Source organism: Schistocerca serialis, chromosome 8, assembly GCF_023864345.2.
Source record: "Schistocerca serialis cubense isolate TAMUIC-IGC-003099 chromosome 8, iqSchSeri2.2, whole genome shotgun sequence".
In the NCBI taxonomy this organism is placed as follows: Eukaryota; Metazoa; Arthropoda; class Insecta; order Orthoptera; family Acrididae; genus Schistocerca; species Schistocerca serialis.
The window spans coordinates 553,814,205-553,838,488 of NC_064645.1; the positions used below are offsets into that span (position 1 = coordinate 553,814,205).

The 24,284-nt window shown below is 42.4% G+C and overlaps 1 protein-coding gene across 1 annotated transcript; it reads right to left on the bottom strand.

Moving 5' to 3' along the window:
* Nucleotides 1-11,307: 11,307 nt before the first annotated feature.
* Nucleotides 11,308-22,722, bottom strand: LOC126417118 (prostaglandin reductase 1-like). The gene is made up of 3 exons (XM_050085014.1): nucleotides 22,522-22,722; nucleotides 15,227-15,670; nucleotides 11,308-11,760 (listed from the first exon to the last, which is right to left on the bottom strand). The coding sequence occupies exons 1-3, from the start codon at nucleotides 22,720-22,722 to the stop codon at nucleotides 11,308-11,310; spliced, it is 1,098 nt and encodes a 365-aa protein (XP_049940971.1).
* Between the last annotated feature and the right edge of the window lie 1,562 nt (nucleotides 22,723-24,284).

Here is a 24,284-nt window from a genome sequence, read left to right on the forward strand (position 1 = left end):
GATAATCATTTAGCGCCAGGTCTGGGCTGTAAGGTGTATGGCTGATAACGTACCACTTGAAGGAGTCAAGAAGGGCCGTTGTTCTGTGAGCAGAGTGTGGACGGGCGTTATCGTGCAAAAAAACGATACCGGAAGTCAGCATACCACGGCGTTTGTTCTGTATAGCCCGCCGTAACTTTTTTATTGTTTCACAGTACACGTCTTGATTAATGGTAGTACCACGTTCCATGAATTCAACCAACAACACCCCTTTGACATCCCAAAACACCGTTGCCATCAGTTTTCTGGCAGAAAAATCTTGCGAGGCTTTTCTTGGTTTGGTAGGCGAATTTGAATGTGCCCACATCTTTGATTGTTCTTTTGTCTCAGGGTTCACGTACTTAATCCAGGTTTCGTCACCGGTCACGATTCTGTTTAACAATGGTTCTCCTTCGTCCTCATAACGTGACAGAAAGTCTAATGCAGAGGCCATTCTTTGAGTTTTGTGGTGGTCGGTAAGAATTTTGGGCACCCATCGTGCACAGAACTTACGGTAACCCAATCTTGCTGTCACTATCTCGTACAAGAGGGTCTCAGAAATCTGTGGAAAACCAGTAGACAACTCCGACATTGAGAAACGTCGATTTTCACGAACTTTTGCTTCAACTGTCTGAACGAGTTCGTCAGTCACCAATGATGGTCTACCACTTCTCTCTTCATCATGAACGTTTTCTCGTCCACCTTTAAATAAACGTACCCATTCATGGACAACTCCTTCACTCATAACTCTTGGTCCGTACATGGCACAAAGCTCACGATGAATAGCTGCTGCAGAATATCCTTTGGCTGTAAAAAACCTTATGACAGCAAGCACTTCACATTTGGCGGGGTTTTCTATTGCAGCACACATTTCAAACTGCCACAAAAACTAAACTAGCGCAGGTACGACGTTCACTCCACCACGGCTTGATGCCGACTGACCTGTTGAGTGCGTGAATGCACAGATGGCGTCGCTACTCCCCCCACAACCCGCACTGTGACCAATCGGAGGTTACTTTCTGAACCGCCCTCGTATATTCTGAGCAGCAAGGTCACAAGTAGTAGGTAATCAAATTGTTAAATGAGTTTAGAGATTATTTTTTTGAGTCGGATTAGGCTGATCATGAACGTGATCAATTGAAAGTCATTAAAGTGCACATTACTTAATTGTAAATATCAAGTGAGGAAGACACATTGAATTAATCTATGAGGCCTCTCACATGATGCTGAATGGTACAACATTCTGAACACACAACACAATTAAATGACATCACAACAAATGAAGCACCTGTAAAGAGAAGAAACATTAATTTACAGAAACATACAACACAGTACTGTGCTCAGACCAATACATACAATATAAAATACTATAAACAGGAAATTCAATGTAAAAACTATAAAAATTAGTTTGGAAATAAGTCCTTTATGTAATGTTTTTTCTCTGTAGGTTGACAATGTTTTATACAATTGTCACATGCATTTGCTTTCTACACACTGAACGAAGTGATAAAGTTGAAGTTCACATACACACTAACCTTTATTGAAGGTACAGATGAGAGTGCTGACTAGTAAACATTTCCAATGTTGTTAAATAGCAACAAGTGGTTCCTCCAACCCTGTGTTTACAACCAAGGCGTCTCTCACTTAATCAGTGTGTAAATGCTTTGGTATTAGCTGGGACGTCATGAACAGCCCATTGATCAGCACCAATATACCTACTCTAGACCACTACCAAGTAAAGTGCAAGCACGTCCATCTTTGATGACCACTTGGAGCTAAGTGTCTTAGAGCACTGCATCTAAATCTTGAAGCCACTTGAGTGGCACTCATTCCCCAAAGCTCAAGTTTCACGGGAGCTGGGTTCATTCGGCTGGAAGTTCTCTTGGTTGCCTTCATGTGCACTCGTCGAATACAACCCGACAGGCACTTGGTCGTAAGATGCAACTGAGGAAACATACTAGCTACCTTTTTCACATCATAGCGTGAAGCGCAGTGGTGAGTATTTGACTGTAGTTACTTTAAAAAAATTACATACCTTGATTCAGATATTTCAAAAGTATCTCCAGCAATTAAAGATGAGGCTAATAAACATTAACAGATTGACTGTTTACAAATGAAACTAGCATCGAAAGCATCTGAAGTTACTGAATAAATTACTAAAAGTTACTGTCACTACAACATTTCAGTAAACTGGACATAGACTTTTCAGGAGGGGGATTGCCAGTTTTTCAGTAAGGCAGTATAGTGGTTTTCATAAATAACAGTAACATATTGTGAATAAGATATGACATTTGGCTTCAGCAGCATGTGACAATTACCATGGGTTTCAGACTTCCAGAGAACTCTTATTCTGATGTGGGAAAGTGGTGACATATCAGCATAATTCTGGAATGCTTTAAGTATTTCCAGAAGATCTTTAGTTAATGAATGGAAAAATATACTACAGGGGAAGGGTGAGGGTGGGGGGGGGGGGAGGGAGCAGGCTGTGACAGATTTGAGAATGAGGTGGTTAAAGCAGCATTGGTGCTTTCTTTTTTGAACCAAATTTCAGAAAAGTTTATGACTTCATGGTTACCCATGTTGTCTACTTTGCAAAAAATGGTTCAAATGGCTCTGAGCACTATGGGACTTAACTGCAGAGGTCGTCAGTCCCCTAGAACTTAGAACTACTTAAATCTAACCAACCTAAGGACATCACACACATCCACGCCCAAGGCATGATTCGAACCTGCGACCATAGTGGTCGCGCGGTTCCAGACTGTAGCGCCTAGAACCGCTCGGCCACACCGGCCGGCTGTCTACTTTGCATTATTCATATATCATCCATTGAGCGCAAACATATTCCATGGTTGAAAACAGCTTAAAAATTGCAAATTATGGCATACAGAACATTGCTTCATTGAAGAGTGAGAAAAAGTAGCACTTTTGTCATTCATGGGTTCATCATCATTTTCTTCCTCTTGTCTTTGCCTAAAATGAAGCTTTCAATTCTCCAGCAGTTCTATGTAATACTTACGCTCTGTATTTGTGTACCAGTTGATACCAAAGTTCTTATTTAACAGGCTCAAATCGTGTTTGAGTTTTGACGATTTAGTTGCAACACACAAAGGTATGTGTTCAATAAACTGTTTCATCCTTCAGCATACTGTCAAATGAACATAGTGTTTTTTCAATCAGAGTTAAAACAAAATGATGAATCATTTAACAATATGTGATATGACAACTTGGGCATATTTGGTTTCAATACATTATGACAAATATAACAGATAAACGATTGTTTCAGAAAATTTGTAATTGAAATTCACATTGGATGTGAAAAGGAAATACAAATTTTTGGAACAGAATGCAAAGTTCAATGCTTAATGTCCACGGGATGTGAGAAGTTACGGAAAGACTCTTTTATAACATTAAAAATAATGCTAAAATGATTCTGGAATGTGTGATATACGGATGGCATCTGGCACTGTGAGGCAGCAGCAATTCTATTCTCACTCTGTTCTGTGAACTTCAGCCAACTGTTGTCTTGGCTTGGCACATCCTCGATTTAATGTTAGAACCACTTTCTGCAACGTGCTTGTTGTAACTGTTCGTAGTAAATTCGCTTTGATCTTAAGCAGTTGTTAGGTGGCACAGGGCATGGAATAGAGCGACGGAAATGCAGTGACAAAAATAACAAGTCTAGTTGTGTCACAACGCTTCTGTTGTTAATCAACCGATGAAACCTCAAAATTCAAATGATAGGTGCCACAAATCATCTTGCTGTGACAAATTCTGAAAGTGACCTACTTATTTGGAAGGGTAAGGGGGTGTCAAAATTTGCCGAAAACACACCCCTTAGGTCCATCATCAGTGAGCTTACCTACAGATTGGTGAAACATTTGGCAGGGTTATTGGCACACAGAGCGAGACGTTGTGACGTTAACTCTTGGAGATTAAGACACTCAAAAACAAGAAGGTAGGCCAAAATGACAAATAAGTAATGGAAATTGAACACCACAGACCTATTATTATTCTGACGACTAGTTTTGATCACTACATTTGCGTCATCTTCATACTCTGAAAATCTGGCTGTGGAGTTCCATTTCCATCACTTATGCTGTCAGCCGCTGTCCCAAGTCCACAAGAAGGATGGATGTAACAAGCTTAAGACAACAGATGGTTAGTCTGAGTTTTGGTCGCTTTCTACAATTGTGTCTCCAGAGAACGCACTGGGTTTTTGGCCAAGCACTTCAAATCGTCAAGTTGTTCCACCTTACCCTATCGAAAACGTACCTGCCGTACTGTGACAAATATGGGATCTTCTCTGTCGCCAAATGTCGAGAAATCAACTTCTTCGTGGTACTTCGAGAAGCCTGAAATCTTTAACCATTTTATCTCGGAGTAGCATTTGCAGCCTACGTCCTCAGTTATTTGCTGAATGTATTCCAATCGCTGTCTTCCTCTACAATTTATACCCTCTACAGCTCCCTTTAATACCATGGAAGTTATTCCCTGACGTCTTAAATGATGTATTACCATCCAGTCCCTTCTTCTTTTCAGTGTTTACCATATACTCCTTTCTCACCGCTTCTGCGTAGAACCTTCTCATTCGTTGCTTTGCCAGTCCATCTAATTTTCAACATTTTTCTGTACCAACACATCTCAAGTTTCTTGTATTCTCTTCTGTTCCGGTTTTCTCACAGTCCATTCAGTAATTTATTCCTCACATTAAGGTCTACGTTTGATACTAGTAGACTTCTCTTGGTCAGGAATGTTCTTTTCGCCGGTGCCAGTCTGCTTTTCATATCCACTTTGCACCGTTCGTCCTGGATTATTTTGCTGCCTAGATAGCAAAATTCCTCAACTTAATCTACTTCATGAGTACAAATGCTGGTGGTTAGTTTTTCACTGTTCTTAATTCCGCTATTTACTTTCGTCTTTCTTAGATTTTCTCTAAATCCATATTTTGTGTTCATTAGACTATTCATTCTATTCAGCAGCTCCTGTAATTCTTCTTCACTTTCACTCAGGATAGCAATGTCATCAGCGAATCTTATCGTTTATACCTTTTCATCTTGCATTTTAATTCCACTCTTGAACCTTTCTTTTATTTCCGTCATTATTTCTTCGATGAACAGGTTGAACAGTAGGGGCGAAATGCTACATCCCTGTCTTACACCATTTTTAATATGAGGTCTTCGTACTTGGTGTTCCAATCTTATTATTCCCTCTTAGTTCTTGTACGTATTGTATATTATTCGTCTTTCCCTTTAGCTTACCGCTAATTTTTCTCAGAATTGCAAACATCTTGCACGATTTCGCATTGCCGAACATTTTTTTCCAGGTCGACAAATCCTGTGAATGTGCCTTCATTTTTCTTTAGTCTTACCTCCATTATCAATCGTAAGGTCAGAATTGCTTCTCTGGTAGCTTTGTCTTTCCTAAAGCCAAACAGATTGTCATCTAACATATCCTCAACTTTCTTTTCCATTCTTCTGTATATTATTCCTGTCTGGAAAATAGGTACATGAACTCTTGTGCTAATTGTGTGATAGTTCTCGCACCTGTCGGCTCTTGCAATCTTCGGAATTGTATGGATGGTATTTTCCAAAAGTCAGATGCCATATTGCCAGACTCATACATTCTACACACCAAAGTGAATAGCCATTTTGTTGCCACTTCCTCCAATGATTTTAGAAATTCTGATGGAATGTTGTCAATCACTTCTGCCTTTTTTGATTTTAACTCTTTCAGAGCTCTTTTAAGCTCTGATTCTAATACTGGATCTCCTATCTCTTCTATATCGACTCCTGTTTCCCCTTCGATCACTTCGTCAGACAAGTCATCCCCCTCACAGAGGCCTTCAGTGTATTCCTTCCACCTATCCGCCCTATCCTCTTAGATTTGCCAGTGGTATTACCATTGCATTGTTAATATTTCAGCCCTTGCTATAAGTTTCAGGAAAAGTTGTTTTGACTTTCCTATATGGTGAGTCGGTCCTTCTGACACTCATTTGTTTTTCGGTTTCTTAACATTTTCCACGTAGTCATTTGGTCTTAACTTCCCCGCACTTCCTATTTATTTCGTTCCTGAATTTCCTTGAACATTTTTATACTTCCTTCTTTCATCGATCAACGATAGTATTTCTTGTGCTACCAGTGGTTTGTTCGCAGTTACCTTCTTTGTACCAACCTCTACGATTGCCCTTTTTAGAGTTGCCCATTCCCCTTCTACTGAACTATCTACTAACCTATTCCTTATCACTGTCTACAGCCTCGGAGGACTTCAAGCGTGTATCTTCATTCCTTAGTACTTCCGTATCCCACTTCTTTACCCATTGATTCTCTCTGACTAGTCTCTTAAACTTCTGCCTACTCTTCATCACTACTAAATTGTGATCTGAGCCTACATCTGCTCCAAAGAACGGCTTTCAATCCAATATCTGATTTTGAAATATTTGCCGGACTGTGACGTAATCAAACGGATCTCTTCCCGTACTTCCCTGCCTTTTTCCATGATCTTTGAACAGAGTGTACTCTATTACTAGCTGAAATTTCTTGCAGAATTCAATTAATCTTTCTCCTCCTTCATTCTTCGTACCAAGTCCATATTCTGCCGTAACCCCTTGTTCTACTCCTTCCTCTGAGAACGCATTCCAATCCTCCATGACTATGAGATTTTTTTCTTTCTCTACGTACTGACTTACCCGATCAGTATTCTCATATACTTTCTCTGTCACTTCATCTTCGGCTTATGGTGTCGGTTTGCTGTCTGATGAGAACCACCCTATCACTGAACTGTTCTTCTGACTTCTTATGCCGGAAGTCTTCAACCGCCTCTGCTGATGACTTTTATTCAAAATTTAAGCGGTGGCGGGTTTCGAACCCGCGGCCAAGAGCGTTTTGATTACTAATCAGAGACGCTTGTCTGCCCCCGGGTAGCTGAATGGTCAGCGTAGCGGATTGTCAATCCTCTGGGCCCGGGTTAAATTCCCGGCTGGGTCGGGGAATTTTCTCCGCCCAGGGACTGGGTGTTGTGCTGTTATCATTGTCATCCTATCATTCTCATCGACTGCAGGTCGCCGAAGTGGCGTCAAATTGAGAGACCGGCACCCGGGGAACGGTCTGCCCGACGGGGTCCCTAGCCATACGTTTAAATAAATAAATAATCAGAGACGCTACCCCCTTTCTTATCTCATTTTGTTCATTACTGTTCGTTGCCTTGGCTCGGGAGGGACGTAACATTACACCCTTTCAAGTTCATCGTGGATCCATTCACTCACTTTTTTAAATTTTTTTTACTACAGAGGGCAGCTACCGAGAACGTTATGCCCATGAATCAGCGGCTGATAACCTAGCGTTGAGCGCATGGTTTTACACTATTGGCCATTAAAATTGCCACACCACGAAGATGACGTGCTACAGACGCGAAATTTGACCGACAGGAAAATGATGCTGTGATATGCAAATGACTAGCTTTTCAGAGCATTCACACAAAGTTGGCGCCGCTGGCGACACCTACAACGTGCTGACGTGAGGAAAGTTTCCAACCGATTTCTCATACACAAACAGCAGTTGAACGGCGTTGCCTGGTGAAAAGTTATTGTGATGCCTCGTGTAAGGAGGAGAAATGCATACCATCACTTTGATTAAGGTCGGATTGTAGCCTATCGCGATTGCGGTTTACGTATCGCGACATTGTTGCTCGCGTTGGCGGGTTCAGGAGGGTAATACGGAACGCCATGCTGGTTCCCAACGGCCTCGTATAACTAGCAGTCGAGATGACAGGCATCTTATCCGCATGGCTGTAACGGATCGTGCAGCCACCTCTCGATGCCAGAGTCAACAGATGGGGACGTTTTCAAGACAACATCCATCTGCACGAACAGTTCGACGACGTTTGAGTAGCATGGACTATCAGCTCGGAGACCATGGCTGCAGTTACCCTTGACGCTGCATCACAGATACTCAACGACGAACCTGGGTGCACGAATGGCAAAACGTCATTTTTTCGGATGAATGCACGTTCTGTTTACAGAATCATGATGGTCACATCCGTGTTTGGCGACATCGCGGTGAACGCACATTGGAAGCGGGTATTCGTCATCGCCATACTGGCGTATCACCCGGCGTGATGGTATGGGGTGCCATTGGTTACACGTCTCGGTCACCTCTTGTTCGCATTGACGGCACTTTGAACAGTGGACGTTACACATCAGATGTGTTACGACTCATGGTTCTACCCTTCATCCGATCCCTGCGAAACCCTACATTTCAACAGAATAATGCACGACTGCATGTTGCAGGTCCCGCACGGGCCTTTCTGGATACAGAAAATTTTCGACTGCTGCCCTGGCCAATACATTTTCCAGATCTCTCACCAATTGAATACGTCTGGTCAATGGTGCCCGAGCAACTGGCACGCCAGCCACTACTCTTGATGAACAGTGGTATCGTGTTGAAGCTGAATGGGCAGCTGTGCCTGTACACGCCATCCAAGCTCTGTATGACTCAATGCCCAGAGGTATCAAGGCCGTTATTACTGCCAGAGATGGTTGTTCTGGGTACTGATTTCTCAGGATCTATGCACTCAAACTGCGTAAAAATGTAATCACATGTCAGTTCTAATATAGTATGTTTGTCCAGTGAATACCCGTTTATGATCTGCATTTCTTCTTGGTGTAGCAATTTTAATGGCCAGTAGTGCAGATTCACAGATATGTTAGTGGCTCGAAGACTTCTTAAGTTATAGAACCCAGCATGTTTCCCTGGGCGGCGAGTGTTCATCAGAGACAAGGATATCCTCAGGAGTGCCCCAGGGAAATGTGACAGGACCGTTGTTATTCTCTATATACATAAATAACATGGCGGACAGGGTGCACAGCTACCTGCGGTAATTTTGTGATGACGCTGTGGTGTACGGTAAGGCGTTGAAGTTGAGTGATTGTAGTAGGATATAAGATGACTTAGACAAAATTTCTGTTGGTATGATGAATGGCAGCTAGCTCTCAATGTAGAAAGATGTAAGTTAATGTGGATGAGTAGGAAAAAGGAACCCGTAATGTTCGGATACAGCATTAGTAGTGTCCTGCTTGACACAGTCACATCATTTAAATATCTGGGCGTAACGTAACAAAACGATGTGAAATAGAAAGAGCATGTGCGGATTGTGGTAGGATAGACGAATGATTGACTTTGATTTATTTTGGGAATTCTAAGAAAGTATAATTCATCTGTAAAGCAGACCAGATATAGGATGCTAGTGCGACCTATTCTTGAGTACTGCTGGAGTGTTTGGGACCCCTACCTGATCGGATTACAGGAAGACAGCATAGCAGTTCAGAGATGGGCTATTACATTTGCTACTGTTAGGTCCGAACAATACGGAAGTGTTACGGAGATGCTACGGGAACTCAAATCGGAATCCCTCGAGGGAAGGCGACGTTTTTTTCGAGGAACACTACTGAGAAAATCCATAGAACCGTGTTTTGAAGCTGACTGCAGAACGATTCTGCTGCCTCTAATATACACTGCTCGTAATGACAACAAAGATAGGATGCGAGAAATTAGGGCTCATATTGTGGCATATAATAGTTGTTTTTCCCTCATTCTGTTTGCGAACGGAACAGGAAAGGGAATGACTGGTAGTGGTACGGGGTATTCCCCGCCACGCGCCCTAAGCTGGATTACCGAGCGAGGTGGCGCAGTGGTTAGCACACTGGACTCGCATTCGGGAGGACGACGGCTCACTCCCGTCTCCAGCCATCCTGATTTAGGTTTTCCGTGACTTCCCTAAATCGTTTCAGGCAAATGCCGGGATGGTTCCTTTGAAAGGGCACGGCCGATTTCCTTCCCCATCCTTCACTAACCCGAGCTTGCGCTCCGTCTCTAATGACCTCGTTGTCGACGGGACGTTAAAAAACACTAACCTAACCTAACCTAAGCTGGATTGCAGAGTATCGACATAGATGTAGGTGTAGGAGGCATTATTAGACACCTAGTAATTAGATATCTGTTATACCCCCAGCAGAACCAGGAACTTCTATGTTACTCATTCCGTCAGTTGGTCAAATTTCTCATATCAGCGGTTTTTTTTGGTTGGTCGGTTGTGTTGGGAGGGAGGAGAGACGAGTTATTACTGATTTATAGGTACTGAAATATATTTGAAAAACTGAAAAATTGTGACAACATTTAGAAGTTAAAGTAAGTCAGAATGAAGAAAGTGCTGCTATTGAACCATATTAGTTTTCCTTTCGCCTTGGTAATCATATGATATCTTTTACTTCGCTTATTATGGGCTGACGGCAAAGATAATTTTCATTAGCATGAAACGTATAATACTAATTAGACAAGTTTCGGAGCCGTAGTTAATAAATGTATCCTCTATTGCAATGCAGTTTCTTCTTACATCTCAATACATGTGTTTTAACATAACCCAGAACGTAGTCTGAAGAAATGCGGTCTAGGCCTAGAATTCTGACGATGAACCTGGTCTTAGGACTATTTTCCCAGTTCTTCAGCAACGAAGATTCCTCCTCGACTGACACTATTGTCTCGAGAGTGGACACCAACTCGGTATTTTGGCACGAAAAGTACTCAGACAATGCCAGAGGGTGGGAATTGGTAACACACTCTTCCTGCTTGCACTGGCAACGTGAACTTTGAAATGCAGACACTGTTGAAAGCTAGAAACATTTATTGTTGTTTGCGTAACTGGCTTTAATCCATAGTTCAGTGATACATTTGATGTAAGTATATGTGTTATATATTATGTGTCTTATAAGTAGCTATGAATACTACGACTGAAAACAATTACCGATAATGTCTAGGTGATGTCCTGTCGCATTAAATCGTTCCTTTATATTTTATTACAGTTTCTAAATTTGGTCAAAACACATAACAGTCCTTTCGAAACATTTTCAGTGGTGTCTAAGTCATCTTATATCCTCCTAAAGTCACTCAACTTCAACGCCTTACCGTAACCCCACAGCGTCATCACAAAATTACCGCAGGTTGCTGTCCACCCTGTCCGCCATGTTATTTATGTATATAGAGTAAAACTCTTAAGTCGTCTCTGTGTAGGCTTATCAATTCAATTCAAACAAAAAAGCGTAGAAAATGTTCAACATTATAATTATTTTAATGAAATTACAAACGAAGATGTTCCGAAAGTAAAATTTTGAAGACAGTTTCTAGCGAAATATGTGAGCCCAATTGTGCGCTGCAGATTTCATATTTCCTGTATGAAATGTTGAAAGAAATTGTCTCTGTCTCTGTTTCTGGACACGCACGTCTGCTGCGTCCGCATTGTTCACAGTTTGACAACAGCTTTCCCGAAGTTCTCACCTCGCAGCATACCGATGAAGGCTCTGGGAGTGTTTTCAAAGCCTTTGGTCACAGTCTCCCTGTACTTGATTTTACCCTCTCTGACCCATTTCGTCAGCTGGCTGATTCCCTCTTCCCAGCGGTCGTGATACCGCGCAACCGCGCAACCCTCCAGTCGGAGCTGCTGCGCAAGAAATGTGAAGGGCAGGTTGACCAACTTCTGGTGCTCGAGGTCGTTGTACTGGGAGATGGCGCCGATCACGACGATGCGGCCGCGGTACCGCATGTTGCTCATGACCTTGGTGCTCATGTCACCTCCCACGTTGTCGAAGTACACGTCGACACCGTCTGGGGCAGCCTGCTTCAGGGCGGTGGACACGTCTGTCTTCTTGTAGTTAAAAGCGTGATGGAAGCCCAGCTCCTCCTTCAGCCATTTCACCTGAAAATAAGAGACATTCGTCACGGGTGTACAACATGCTGGATCGACTTATTTGCCTAGTTACCTACAAAGCACAGTCCTATACTATAAAAGTAGAATAATTAATTCTGTCTATTTTGAGAAAACAAACTAGAACACCAGGAAGAGTTCCATGACGCGGTAGCTTATTCTCTGTCCCACTCACGCAGCGGAAAACTCCACTGCTCCACAACGTCACCATAATACACTGAGGTGACGAAAACCGTGAGATACCGATATGCGTATACAGGGTGTTACAAAAAGGTACGGCCAAACTTTCAGGAAACATTCCTCACACACAAAGAAAGAAAATATGTTATGTGGACATGTGTCCGGAAATGCTTGCTTTCCATGGTAGAGCTCCTTTTATTACTTCTCTTCAAATCACATTAATCATGGAATGGAAACACACAGCAACAGAACGCACCAGCGTACTTTGCTACAGGAAATGTTCAAAATGTCCTCCGTTAGCGAGGATACATGCATCCACCCTCCGTCACATGGAATCCCTGATGCGCTGATACAGCCCTGGAGAATGGCGTATTGTATCCAAGCCGTCCACAATACGAGCACGAAGTGTCTCTACATTTGGTACCGGGGTTGCGTAGACAAGAGCTTTCAAATGTCCCCATAAATGAAAGTCAAGAGCGTTGAGGTCAGGAGAGCGTGGAGGCCATGGAAATGGTCCGCCTCTACCAATCCATCGGTCACCGAATCTGTTGTTGAGAAGCGTACGAACACTTGGACTGAAATGTGCAGGAGCTCTATAGTGCATGAACCACATGTTGTGTCGTACTTGTAAAGGCACATGTTCTAGCAGCACAGGTAGAGTATTCCGTATGAAATCATGATAACGTGCTCCACTGAGCGTAGGTGGAAGAACATGGGGCCCAATCAAGACATCACCAACAATACCTGCCCAAACGTTCACAGAAAATCTGTGTTGATGACGTGATTGCACAATTGCGTGCGGATTCTCGTCAGCCCACACACGTTGATTGTCAAAATTTACAATTTGATCACGTTGGTGTGAAGCCTCATACGTAAAGAGAACATTTGCACTGAAATGAGGATTGACACATTGTTGGATGAACCATTCGTAGAAGTATACCCGTGGAGGCCAATCAGCTGATGATAGTGCCTTCGCACGCTGTACATGGTACGGAAACAACTGGTTCTCCCTTAGCACTCTCCATACAGTGACGTGGTCAGCGTTACCTTGTACAGCAGCAGCTTCTCTGACGCTGACATTAGGGTTATCGTCAACTGCACGAAGAATTGCCTCGTCCATTGCAGGTGTCCTTGTCGTTCTAGGTCTTCCCCAGTCGCGAGTCGTAGGCTGGAATGTTCCGTGCTCCCTAAGACGCCGATCAATTGCTTCGAACGTCTTCCTGTCGGGACACCTTCGTTCTGGAAATCTGTCTCGATACAAACGAACCGCGCCACGGCTATTACCCCGTGCTAATCCATACATCAAATGGGCATCGTCCAACTCCGCATTTGTAAACATTGCACTGACTGCAAAACCACGTTCGTGATGAACACTAACCTTTTGATGCTACGGACTGATGTGCTTGATGCTAGTACTGTAGAGCAATGAATCGCATGTCAACACAAGCACCGAAGTCAACAGTACCTTCCTTCAATTGAGCCAATTGGCGGTGAATCGAGGAAGTACAGTACATATTGACGAAACTAAAATGAGCTCTAACATGGAAAGTAAGCGTTTCCGGACATATGTCCACATAACATCTTTTCTTTATTTGTGTGTGAGGAACGTTTCCTGAAAGTTTGGCCATACCTTTTTGTAATAACCTGTATGCAGATGGATATACAAGAGTAATCCCAAAATTAAGGTATCCTATTTTTTATAAGTACATAGACCCGTTTATTTCTACAATGGTTTACATCAGTTTACGGTTTGAACATTTAGCTATTTTTCGACGTAATCACCATTTCTGTCGATGCATTTTTGTAGACGCTGTTGCAGTTTTTGCATGCCCATGTCATACCAGGTCGCCGCCATGCTGTTCAGATAGTTATTAACCTCTTCTTTCACCTCGGCGTCGGAGCTGAATCGGTTTCCAGCGAAATGTTCTTTTAACCTAGTGAACAGGTGATAGTCACTGGGCGCCAAGTCATGACTATATGGTGGTTGGGTGACTATGTTCCGCTGAAACTTGCAGGAGAGCAAGGGTTAGCCGAGCGATGTGGAGGCGAGCGCTGTTATGGAGAATGTGTACACCCCTGCTTAAGATTCCTCTTCTCTGGTTCAGAATTGCCCGTTTGAGTTTTTTCAGAGTCTCACAGTACCTGTAAGCGTTTATTGTGGTCCCAGCGATACTAAGTTTGTGATCCCTTGGTGCCTCAGAACATGTCCTACCAACCGATCCCTTCTTCTAGTCAAGTTGTGCCACAAACTCCTCTTCTCCCCAATTCTATTCAATACCTCCACATCAGCTGTATGATCTACCCCTCTAATCTTCAGCACTCTTCTGTAGCACCACATTTCGAAAGCTTCTATTCTCTTCTTGTCCAAACTATTATTGTTCATGTTTCACATCCGTACATGGCTACACTCCATACAAATGCTTTCAGAAACGACTTCTTGACTTTTAAATCTATACTCGATGTTAACAAATTTCTTTTCTTTAGAAACGCTTTCCTTGCCATTGCGAGTCTACATTTTATATCCTCTCTACTTCGACCATCATCAGTTATTTTGCTCCCCAAATAGCAAAACTGCTTTACTACTTTAAGTGTGTCATTTCCTAATCTAATTCCCTCAGCATCACCTGACTTAATTCGACTACATTCCATTATCCTCGTTTTGCTTTTGTTGGTGTTCATCTTATATCCTCCTTTCAAGACACTGTCCATTACGTTCAACTGCTCTTCCAAGTCCTTTGCTGTCTCTGACAGAATTACAATGTCATCGGCGAACCTCAAAGTTTTTATTTCTTCTCCATGGATTTTAATACGTACTCCGAATTTTTCTTTGGTTTCCTTTACTGCTTGCTCAATATACAAATTGAATAACAGCGGGGAGACGCTACAACCGTGTCTCACTCCCTTCCCAACCGCTGCTTCCCTTTTATGCCCCTCGACTCTTATAACTGCCATCTAGTTTCAGTACAAATTGTAAATAGCTATTCGCTCCCTTTATTTTACCCCTGCCATCTTTAGAATTTGAATGAGTGTGTCCCAGAATTGGCGTAATCTCTCGAAAAACACGTCCAGGCTGGTTGGCTCACTGGACCTCGTCGTAAATCCATTAGGAACATTCCATTTTGGGCCAGATCGCCTCCCTGTGTCTCCAAAGCGCAACTTTAAAGCTCTCCGCTATCCAGACAGTTACGAACGGTACCTCTGTTTCAGGATGGGGAATATTATCCTCGCTACTGAACACCTGTATCTATACACAATTGATGAGCTAAGTAACACATACCTTGGCGTCAGATCCGGCGAAGCCGATGACAGTACAGCCCTTGATGCGCGCTATCTGGCCCACTATGCTGCCGACAGCCCCGGCAGCGCCAGTGACTGCGACCACCTCTCCTGGCTTGGGTTTGCAGATGTCCAGCAGCGGGAAGTAGGCGCTGTTGCCTGGCATGCCTAGGACTCCCAGGGACAGCGACAGAGGCAGGTCCCCCAGGTGTGGCACCAACCTGGGCGGCAATACGTACAGGGGGGGCTGTGGCCTGCCGGAGCCCACATCGGCCACAGTGCGGTCGCGCCACCCCCAATACGCCACGACGTGCCGCCCCACTGGAAAGCCGGGAGCACGGCTCTCCACGATCCGCGCCACCTGTGGGTAGGCCTCTGCATTACACCATCGCACTGCTGCGCTAACACAAGACAGTTGTACAAGTAACAAGGTGCTTCGATCTTCCTGGAAATACGTCAGTAAATCTCTCCATGATACTCAGCACCTTTGCTACAACATCTGGCAGTGTAATACTGTTAGCATTTACAAACACTCTTGTTCTCGATAAATGAACCTGTGTCAAAATATGCCACAGTAAGGCCTACAATTCTAGATAGTTCATCACAAATAAGAGAAATCTCATCTACAGAGACTGCCTCATTGTGAAATCCCCTCCCACTTACAACACTACCACACAGTAGCGGTAGTATACAGTTAAATCACCCCCAAATACTTGAAACATCCCCTTAGAAAAATTTATGAATTACTGTGCTGGTAAACCTCTTATGTTATTTGATTTTCCAACAGCTGAGCAGAACCGAAAATAATCCCTACAAAAGAATGGACCTGACTAACAGTAACCTATACCTTTCATGAATCACTTACCTCACAAAAATCTTCGTTACTTGAACTACTGCAATACAGCGAGCGGCAATACTGCCAGCTAAATCAAAGATTCTAACTACTGAAGGCACTGACTACTGATAGCCATAGTTAGCAATGAAAGATTTTGATAGAGGACAAACAATGTACAATGTATTTACCTTAAGAGTGTTCAAAAATCAATATATATATATATATATATATATATATATATATATATATATATATATATATATATATCAGTTCATGACATCCAGTCTCTGATGGAGCAGATCATCCGCTCTCAAAATTCCGCCATCTCTCCCCCAACTGCTGGCGGCTCATCTGCAACTGCGCAATGCTGCACGCTGTTCACATCCAACTGCCCAACACTACAATGGCAAATATTCCAACAATGCAAACCAGCCACAGACTGCACACCGCACATTCAGTGATTTTCATACAGAGCGCTACGTGGCGTTACCAACATAAAAACCTAAACAGCCTATTTACATATTCACTACCTCCACATGTCCGGATGCTATACTAATGCATCCCAACAATTCTTCCTGTCTCACTGCTACAGCTGATGACAAAATACTACGTCTTAGTATCCCATCAGTCCAAAAAGTTTCAAGACTGGATTCAGAAAAAAATAGAAAAAAGTTAAGATGGTTGTTTTTGTGCCTCAGTTGACGTTATAGCCTCCCAAAGAACGGTCATAGAACCATGTGAAATGGTGAGAAAAGTACTTCTTTGGGATGTTGCTCACCTCGCTCGACGCATTGGCTTGAATGTCGGTTACATCATCAAAGCATTGAACCTTGATGTGAATATATGCACTTTGTCGTTTTGTGATAGATCACCTGTGATGAATTTTTCCAGAAAATGACTGTCTGGGTTTTGCATTTCAGTCATGTCACAGTTGGTGCCACACATTGTTGTTCTTCTCTAAGAATCTAGGTGTGGCTTAGACTATGTATATACTCTTATCTTCTTCAAAACATTGATGAGAACGTCAGGGAACACTTCATTTGGAGCTGTTGCACCACTGCAATTTCTAGCACAATAACATTGGAAACAGGACGTTTGCGCGACCACTACTAAAAGGGGAAAGGGAAGGCAAGTAGGCTTCAAAAATTCGATTTTCAGATTTTAGCATATTTGAAATGCCTGGTCTTTCCTGCGTGAAACAGTTTTTGTTTTATACAAATAGGACAATTTTTTCGTGAGATATGATGGTTTTCCTGATTCTCTGTGCAATCTGGCATTCAGATGCCATGCCTTCCTTTTTGCGCCATGCAGAGATAATGCACAGCATTAAATTAAATTAAATTAAATCAAACCCATATTTATAGACTTTTGTAAAGATACCTTGTTGAAGAAATGTCTTCATGGGAAAACCCAAAATTTAAATAAATGTGTGAATTCTGTCATTTGGAATCGGTTACCGAAAACTGTATTTGTTCAGCTTACAACCCTCAAATTTGGTGTTTATAATGCTATTTTATGCTTCAGTGATGGTTTAATTAGAAAACTGGATGTATTGGAAGTATTAGGCATAAAATATAGTGGAAATACTGCATGATCCTTGTTGCAAGTAGAAAAAGAGAGAATCCGCAAAGCAGATATTGCTAATTTAGAATGCACAAAAGAAGCCAGACAGAAAAGAAGAGGGACCAAGAGAAGAAAAGAAGATCAGTATGATTCAGATGATGCTCAGCATGGTGGAAAAAATATTAGTGGTAAGTATTCTCATCAATGACTATACTAGAATTGCAATATTAAACATTAAATGGATTTTTCTCAAAACTACATTTTTTTTACTTTCAGGTACCATTATTTGATAAACTAATGGGACTAGAAACATGAAATTTGGTCAATTTGTACTGCAGATGGTAATAAGTTATGACAAGTAAAGTGAGAACCACGAAACTATCAGAAACTGTTTTATAATAATTAATGAACAAAAATAGTTAAATTTTACTACTGAAAGAATAAAAAAATTGTTTTCTTCAAGACCATGAGGTATTATGTTCATTTTACTTGAATATTGAGGCATATATGTTATTTATATGCAGTAAGAATTTCATTGTTTTATCACTTATAGTTCTTTTGAAAAGTATACCTAATCAATGGGTATAATAGCATCGGCAGAATAGGGATAAAAATTGCCTTCCATCTCCCCTTAACATTGCTTGCACACAGCTGACTGGTCCAGTGCACATCTGTTGTTTACAGTTGTTAGTTGGATTTGCGGCCGTAATTACTGCGCTGACATCACTCGTACGCCAACAACAAAACCAGGTTCGGAAGTTTTTGGACTAATAGTGTACACACTTTTCAGATTCCCACTGCACTACACTCTTATCCAGGTGATCATTCGGTATTCCACCACAACAGAGCCGTCACACGGCAGGCGTACTTCGTCGGTAACTTTTTATGGCATTCTGGTCGCATGTTCAAACTCCGCCGACATGTTCTTCAATCAGTTAAATCTGCCTGACGGCATTTTTTGTAGCAGACGACTTATCCTCTATTAGAATGAACGACACCCTCTACTAATTCTTCCATACAACTACAGATATGCCTAAGACTAATTTTTCCTTTTAAACTGTCCCTACTTAGGACCACTGACCGTACAAAATTTAATGATGTACTATTACTTACGAGTGAAGAGCATTCAGTGAAGCTACCAAATCATGCAATCATACAGCCTTTGTTAGCTACAGGGTGACAGTTATTGAACTATATGAAATAAAATCGCTATAACTTCTGCGCGGTTTGCGTTAGGACGTTTAAATGGCGCGGTTGGCCACAGGGGGTGATGAGGAATAGTATAAGCATGCCCACACGCCTTGTTGTTGCCCACCAGCTTCATTTCGTCAATAAGCAAAATTGGCGCGCTTCGGGGTCTGAAAAGCTACATTCTCGAGTCGAGAAGTCTCTTCACCCTCAACGGGTGACTGTGTGGTGTGCAATGTACAGTCACGGAATAATCGTTGCGATATCCCTTGATGCCACGGTGACTACGCAACGGCTTTGGAAGACGATTTCATCCCCATTATCCAAAGTGACCCTGATTTCGATAAAATGTGGTTCATGCAAGACGGAGCTCGACCGCATCGAAGCAGCAGAGTGATGTCCTGGAGGAGCACTTTGGGGATCGCATTCTGGCTCTGGGGTACCCACAGGCTACTGGCATGGTCCTCAATTGGTCGCCATATTATACGGGTATGAAGACATGCGACTCGTTTTTGTATATTAAAGACAAGACGTACAGCAATAACCCCAAAGCCATTTCTGAGCTTAAAACAGCCATTCCGGAGGTCATCGACAGCATCGATGTTCCGAAGCTTCAGCGGATCTTGCAGAATTTCATTATTCGTCTGCGCCACATCACCGCCAATGATGGCAGTCAGAGCGAACATGTCATAACCTAAATTCGAATGTCTGTAGTGACTTTACAATAATAAAGTGTGTGCACGCCGTTGTTTGTAACTAATTTATGTTTTTCTCATATAGTTAAATAATTGTCACCCAGAATGTTAAAAAATCAACCCAGCATACAGCAGTGTCTAATTTTGAAGTTAAGAAAGAGAGAGAGAGAGAGAGAGACAGAGAGAGAGAGATGGAGGGAGAGAGATAAATAAGATGTTTTGTATGTGTTGTTGTTGGTATTTTTCTTGTCATTACGTGCATTTGAGTTTTCCCAGTTCGACGATGACGGCACAGAAAGTGACATGGCATCACAAACTGTATCGACACTGTCAGCTGCAATGTTACTTGCTTCATTCATAAGTCAGATGGCCTCAACTGAAATCGGAAGGACTGGTATGGCTACCATCATGCTGTTATGACAGCTGTCACAGGAACTAGGTCGTCCGAATAGAGGACACAAATATCGGACCCAGCACTGGATGTTATCCAAAAACAAAATATGGGTACTGAGTACACTGATCACGAAGAAAATTCATTCGTTATCGTGCACGAAATTTTGAGCAATCTTGCTTCGTGCAAAATTAGGAAAACAGAGCTTCATTTATTAATTCTATCTTTAAGTACAATGTGATATAAACATTTGGCATTTAAAATTTTATGTAGCTATAATAAGAGCTGATGGCAAGTCGGAGCTGTTGTGGCTCTAGCCTACAGATATATCTCTCGTGACTTCAATTTTCTAACCTGTAAGAGCACTTATTTTTTATCGTGTCGGCACCAAAATCTGAACCAGTTAGCAGTAGTATATGATATACTTGATCCACTTTTTGAACTAAGTGGTTGGATAACGACAAGTGTCCTAGTTATTAATTATCTAATCAATTGTTTATCTACACTGAAATTATCAAACACACACCCACACACACACACAGACACACAAACAGACACACAAACAGACAGACAGACACACACACACACACACACACACACACACACTCATACACTCAACAGAAAACATTAATCTGACACACATTATGTGTTCACAACGGCAAAACACATCATAGAACTGCCTACAAATTTATAAATATTGGTAGGGAGTATAATGCTCTTGTTAACGTACATTCTGATAGTTACTGTCGCGATTGCTGGGACGTACCATACTATGTGAAAAGCTCACATATTATGCATTAGCTGTGAACGAAGTGACAATAAATCAAATGTTTATCTAAATCTCAAATTACCGCATTTGTTTTTTGATGATTTGCTGATTATCATAAAAACTCGGGGAGTGATACGACAATTTCTGATAGTGTAATCAGCTGTACATACACGGTTAAGCCAAAACTTTATGACCACTCTCAGCCCGACGCTGCACGCTGCCTGGTGGCATTGAGGACACGTGACGCGGTAACAAAAGTATATGGGGTGCAAATAGGGAAATCCATTGAGATAAACTATTTTGACAAAGGGCAGTTTATTATCAAGCAGAGCCTGTGAACTAATACCCGAAAACGGCGAAGTTGGTCGAATTTGACGTGCTAGCTTCGTGAGAAGCTACGGAAAGAGGTAGAAGGATAGTGAAACTACCTCTAGGAGCTAAATGGTTGGACGTCTACGTCTCTTCACAGAACGCGGGGTTCGGAGGCATGTTTGCGCTGTAGGATACATGGTGACGTGTGACATCTCTTTGAAAGAGCACACAGCTGGTGCATCCGCAAGTGTTTCGAAGCATACCGTTCATCGTACACTGTAGAACATGGAGCTTCACAGCAGACCACCCGTACGTGTTCATATGTTGACCCTACGACATAGTCAATTGAGATAGGAGTGGGCATAGGACAATCGGGATTCGGCCGTCACGCGTCAGCTCTTCGGGTAAATTACATCTTTGCTACACTAGGTCGATGGTCGTCTTCATAAACGCCGTCATCGAGGTGACCGGCAGCTCAAAACGTGCAGCGCTCCACGGACGCAGTCTGATGGGAGCATTATTATGCATGGGTGACATTCTCCTGCTCTCACTTAGGGCCTGTGGTAGTAATCGAAGGCAAGCTGACGGCTGCAGACCACCTGCATAGCCCACAACCGTGCTACTGTTGTTTGCGGAGCATTATAGTGAACTGACGTTGATGTCTCGACGACCAAATTCGCCTGATGTAAATGCCATGGAACTCAGCTGGGTCACTATCGGACGCCACCAATGGAAATGAGAAGCCCGTTATTTATGCGAATTAGATGACCTAATGCCACATATCTTCACAAATCCAACAACAAACAGCGGGATCCCCGATACACAGAATCAGTGATGTAATTTGTTTCAAAACTGACCAAAAAAACTGTTAAGCAGGTGGCCATAATATTTTGGTTCATGAGTGCATAGTTGTGAAAGAAAAACAGACCGCTTCAAATTGTGTCCAACACAGTTCTCAATAAACCAATCTCTCACGCGTTTCTTGTTAACTCAGTCCAAACACAGATTGAAATTAGTTCGAAATTCAATCGCCATGTAGCAGGTAAATAAATAAATGTCTTGTGGCTAGGGCCTCCCGTCGGGCAGACCGTTCGCCGGGTGCAAGTCTTTCGATTTGACGCGGCTTCGGCGACTTGCGCGTCGATGAAGATGAAATGATGGTGATTAGGACAACACAACACCCAGTCCCTGAGCGGCGAAAATCTCCGACCAATCCGGGAATCGAACCGGGGCCCTTAGAATTGACATTCTGTCGCACTGACAACTCAGCTACCGGAGGCGGACACGTAGCAGGTGAACAACTGTTATCAGTGGTTTGGGAAGGCTAATGGCGTCAGAAAGATAAAATAACATTTAACTCATAATGACGTGTCAAAAAATGACGTCGCTGGAGGGCGACGAACGAAAGTTTGCGTTTTCCTTACGAAACGTCGGTGACGTCACTGGAATGATGCCACTGGCGTTGCATGTGAGTGCCCACCTCGAGGCTCGGGGTAACCGTCCGGATCAGATTATAAACGACGGGAAATGAGAGGTACTTTACCTGAGCGCCGTAAAAGGTGTCGCCCACGTGGTGCATAGCCGTGTGAGACTTCTGGAAGGGGTCGACACTAAAGTAGACAGCCTCGGCCAAGATCTGTCCGTCCTTGACGGGCGGCAGGTCCTCCTCCTCGATGCGGAAGTCCTCGGTTCGAGGCTGCCCTTCGAAGTGTCGAACGAGTACGATTTTGCGTGCCTTCACCATGGTTGCTGCTGCTGTTCTGCAGACGTGTGAGTTACCTGGGCTTTTAATACGATCACCGAGGCCTTATCTCTGTGGTTTACGTCAACATTATATTTAACTTCGCTGGAACCTTACCGCGCTGTTATCGGTGTATCTTTGATTTACGCTAGCGTGATTGACCTGCGGTACGTTGGACAAAGTAGTACTGATTACGTGTGGTATAGAGGCAAAGCGTTGTATGCCGTCGTAACGGTAAGGTATGTTGTGCAACACTGGACCCTTACCTAGCTGTTATCAGGATATCTGTAGATCTCCGGTTCATTGTAGCAGAGTAGTAATATTTACGTCCGGTATGTTGTGAAATGTACTGAAAGACAAGTTCTTATTAAGAGCAGATATTCATACTCAAGCTATGCTGCTGACTAATCAATGTTTGCAGAAGGAGAATTCATATTTACACTACATATTTTCAATTGATTTATCTCACTTTTGGTGTTAATTTTTGACCTCTCTCGAACTTCCTTTCCTGTTACGATCTCCGTCGCAAGGAGTAAGGTCAGCACCAAAAGTGCAAGAACCAACGCAGAACTAGATTTAACAGTTCAAAAAGCTGAAGTTGGAGAATTTTAGTTCTTGTAATGAGCAATTAAAAAATTTGCTTGTGTTGCGACAAGTGCTCAAACTAACAAACCTGCCACAAAGCATTGGAAGCACCAGAGATGAAAGTGGGTAAGGTTTCAGTTTTCTCACCACCAATGATTCCGAGGAAGAACCTCTATGAGTAGACTTACATGATCATCTTGATATGATTGACATAGTGGATGAGCAGTCATGGAAATATTTGAGATATTTCTGTGGGAAACAATTGCTGAGGTATGCCTCCTTGTCGAACAGCGATTGGACTCTTGCTGAGAGAAACTTACTTATTCTTTGTGTATCAATAATTGACTGAAATTCTCGTTTCTTTAATCATTTGGTTTGATATAAATATGTATCATTTGTACACGTATGTATATTCTATAAGTAGCTATGAACAGTATGAAGGAAATTAATGATCACAGATTTCATGGTGTCCCATAGGGTTCAGTCTTGGACCCCTTATTGTTTTTAATATATATTAATGACTTGCCACTCTGTGATCATGAAAATGCAAAGCTAGTCCTTTTTGCTGATGATACAAGTATAGTAATCACAGCCAAAAAACAAGAATCAGCTGAGGAAATTTTAAATAACCTCTTTCAGAAAATTATTGAGTGGTTCTGTGCAACTGGACTCTCAATACATTTTGAGAAAGACAGTATATACAATTCTGTACAGTAAATGGCATAACACCATTGATAAATATGAACAGAAGTGTGTTACTATGGCAGAATCTTCAAAATTTCTGGGTGTGTACATTCATGAGAAGTTTAATTGGAAGAAACACATTTATGATCTGCTGAAACGGTTAGATTCAGCTAATTATGATATTAGGGTTATTGCAAATTTTGGTGATAAACATATCAGTAAATTAACCTTCTATACCTACTTTCATTCAGTGCTTTCATATGGCGTCATATTTTAGGGTAATTCATCACTAAGAG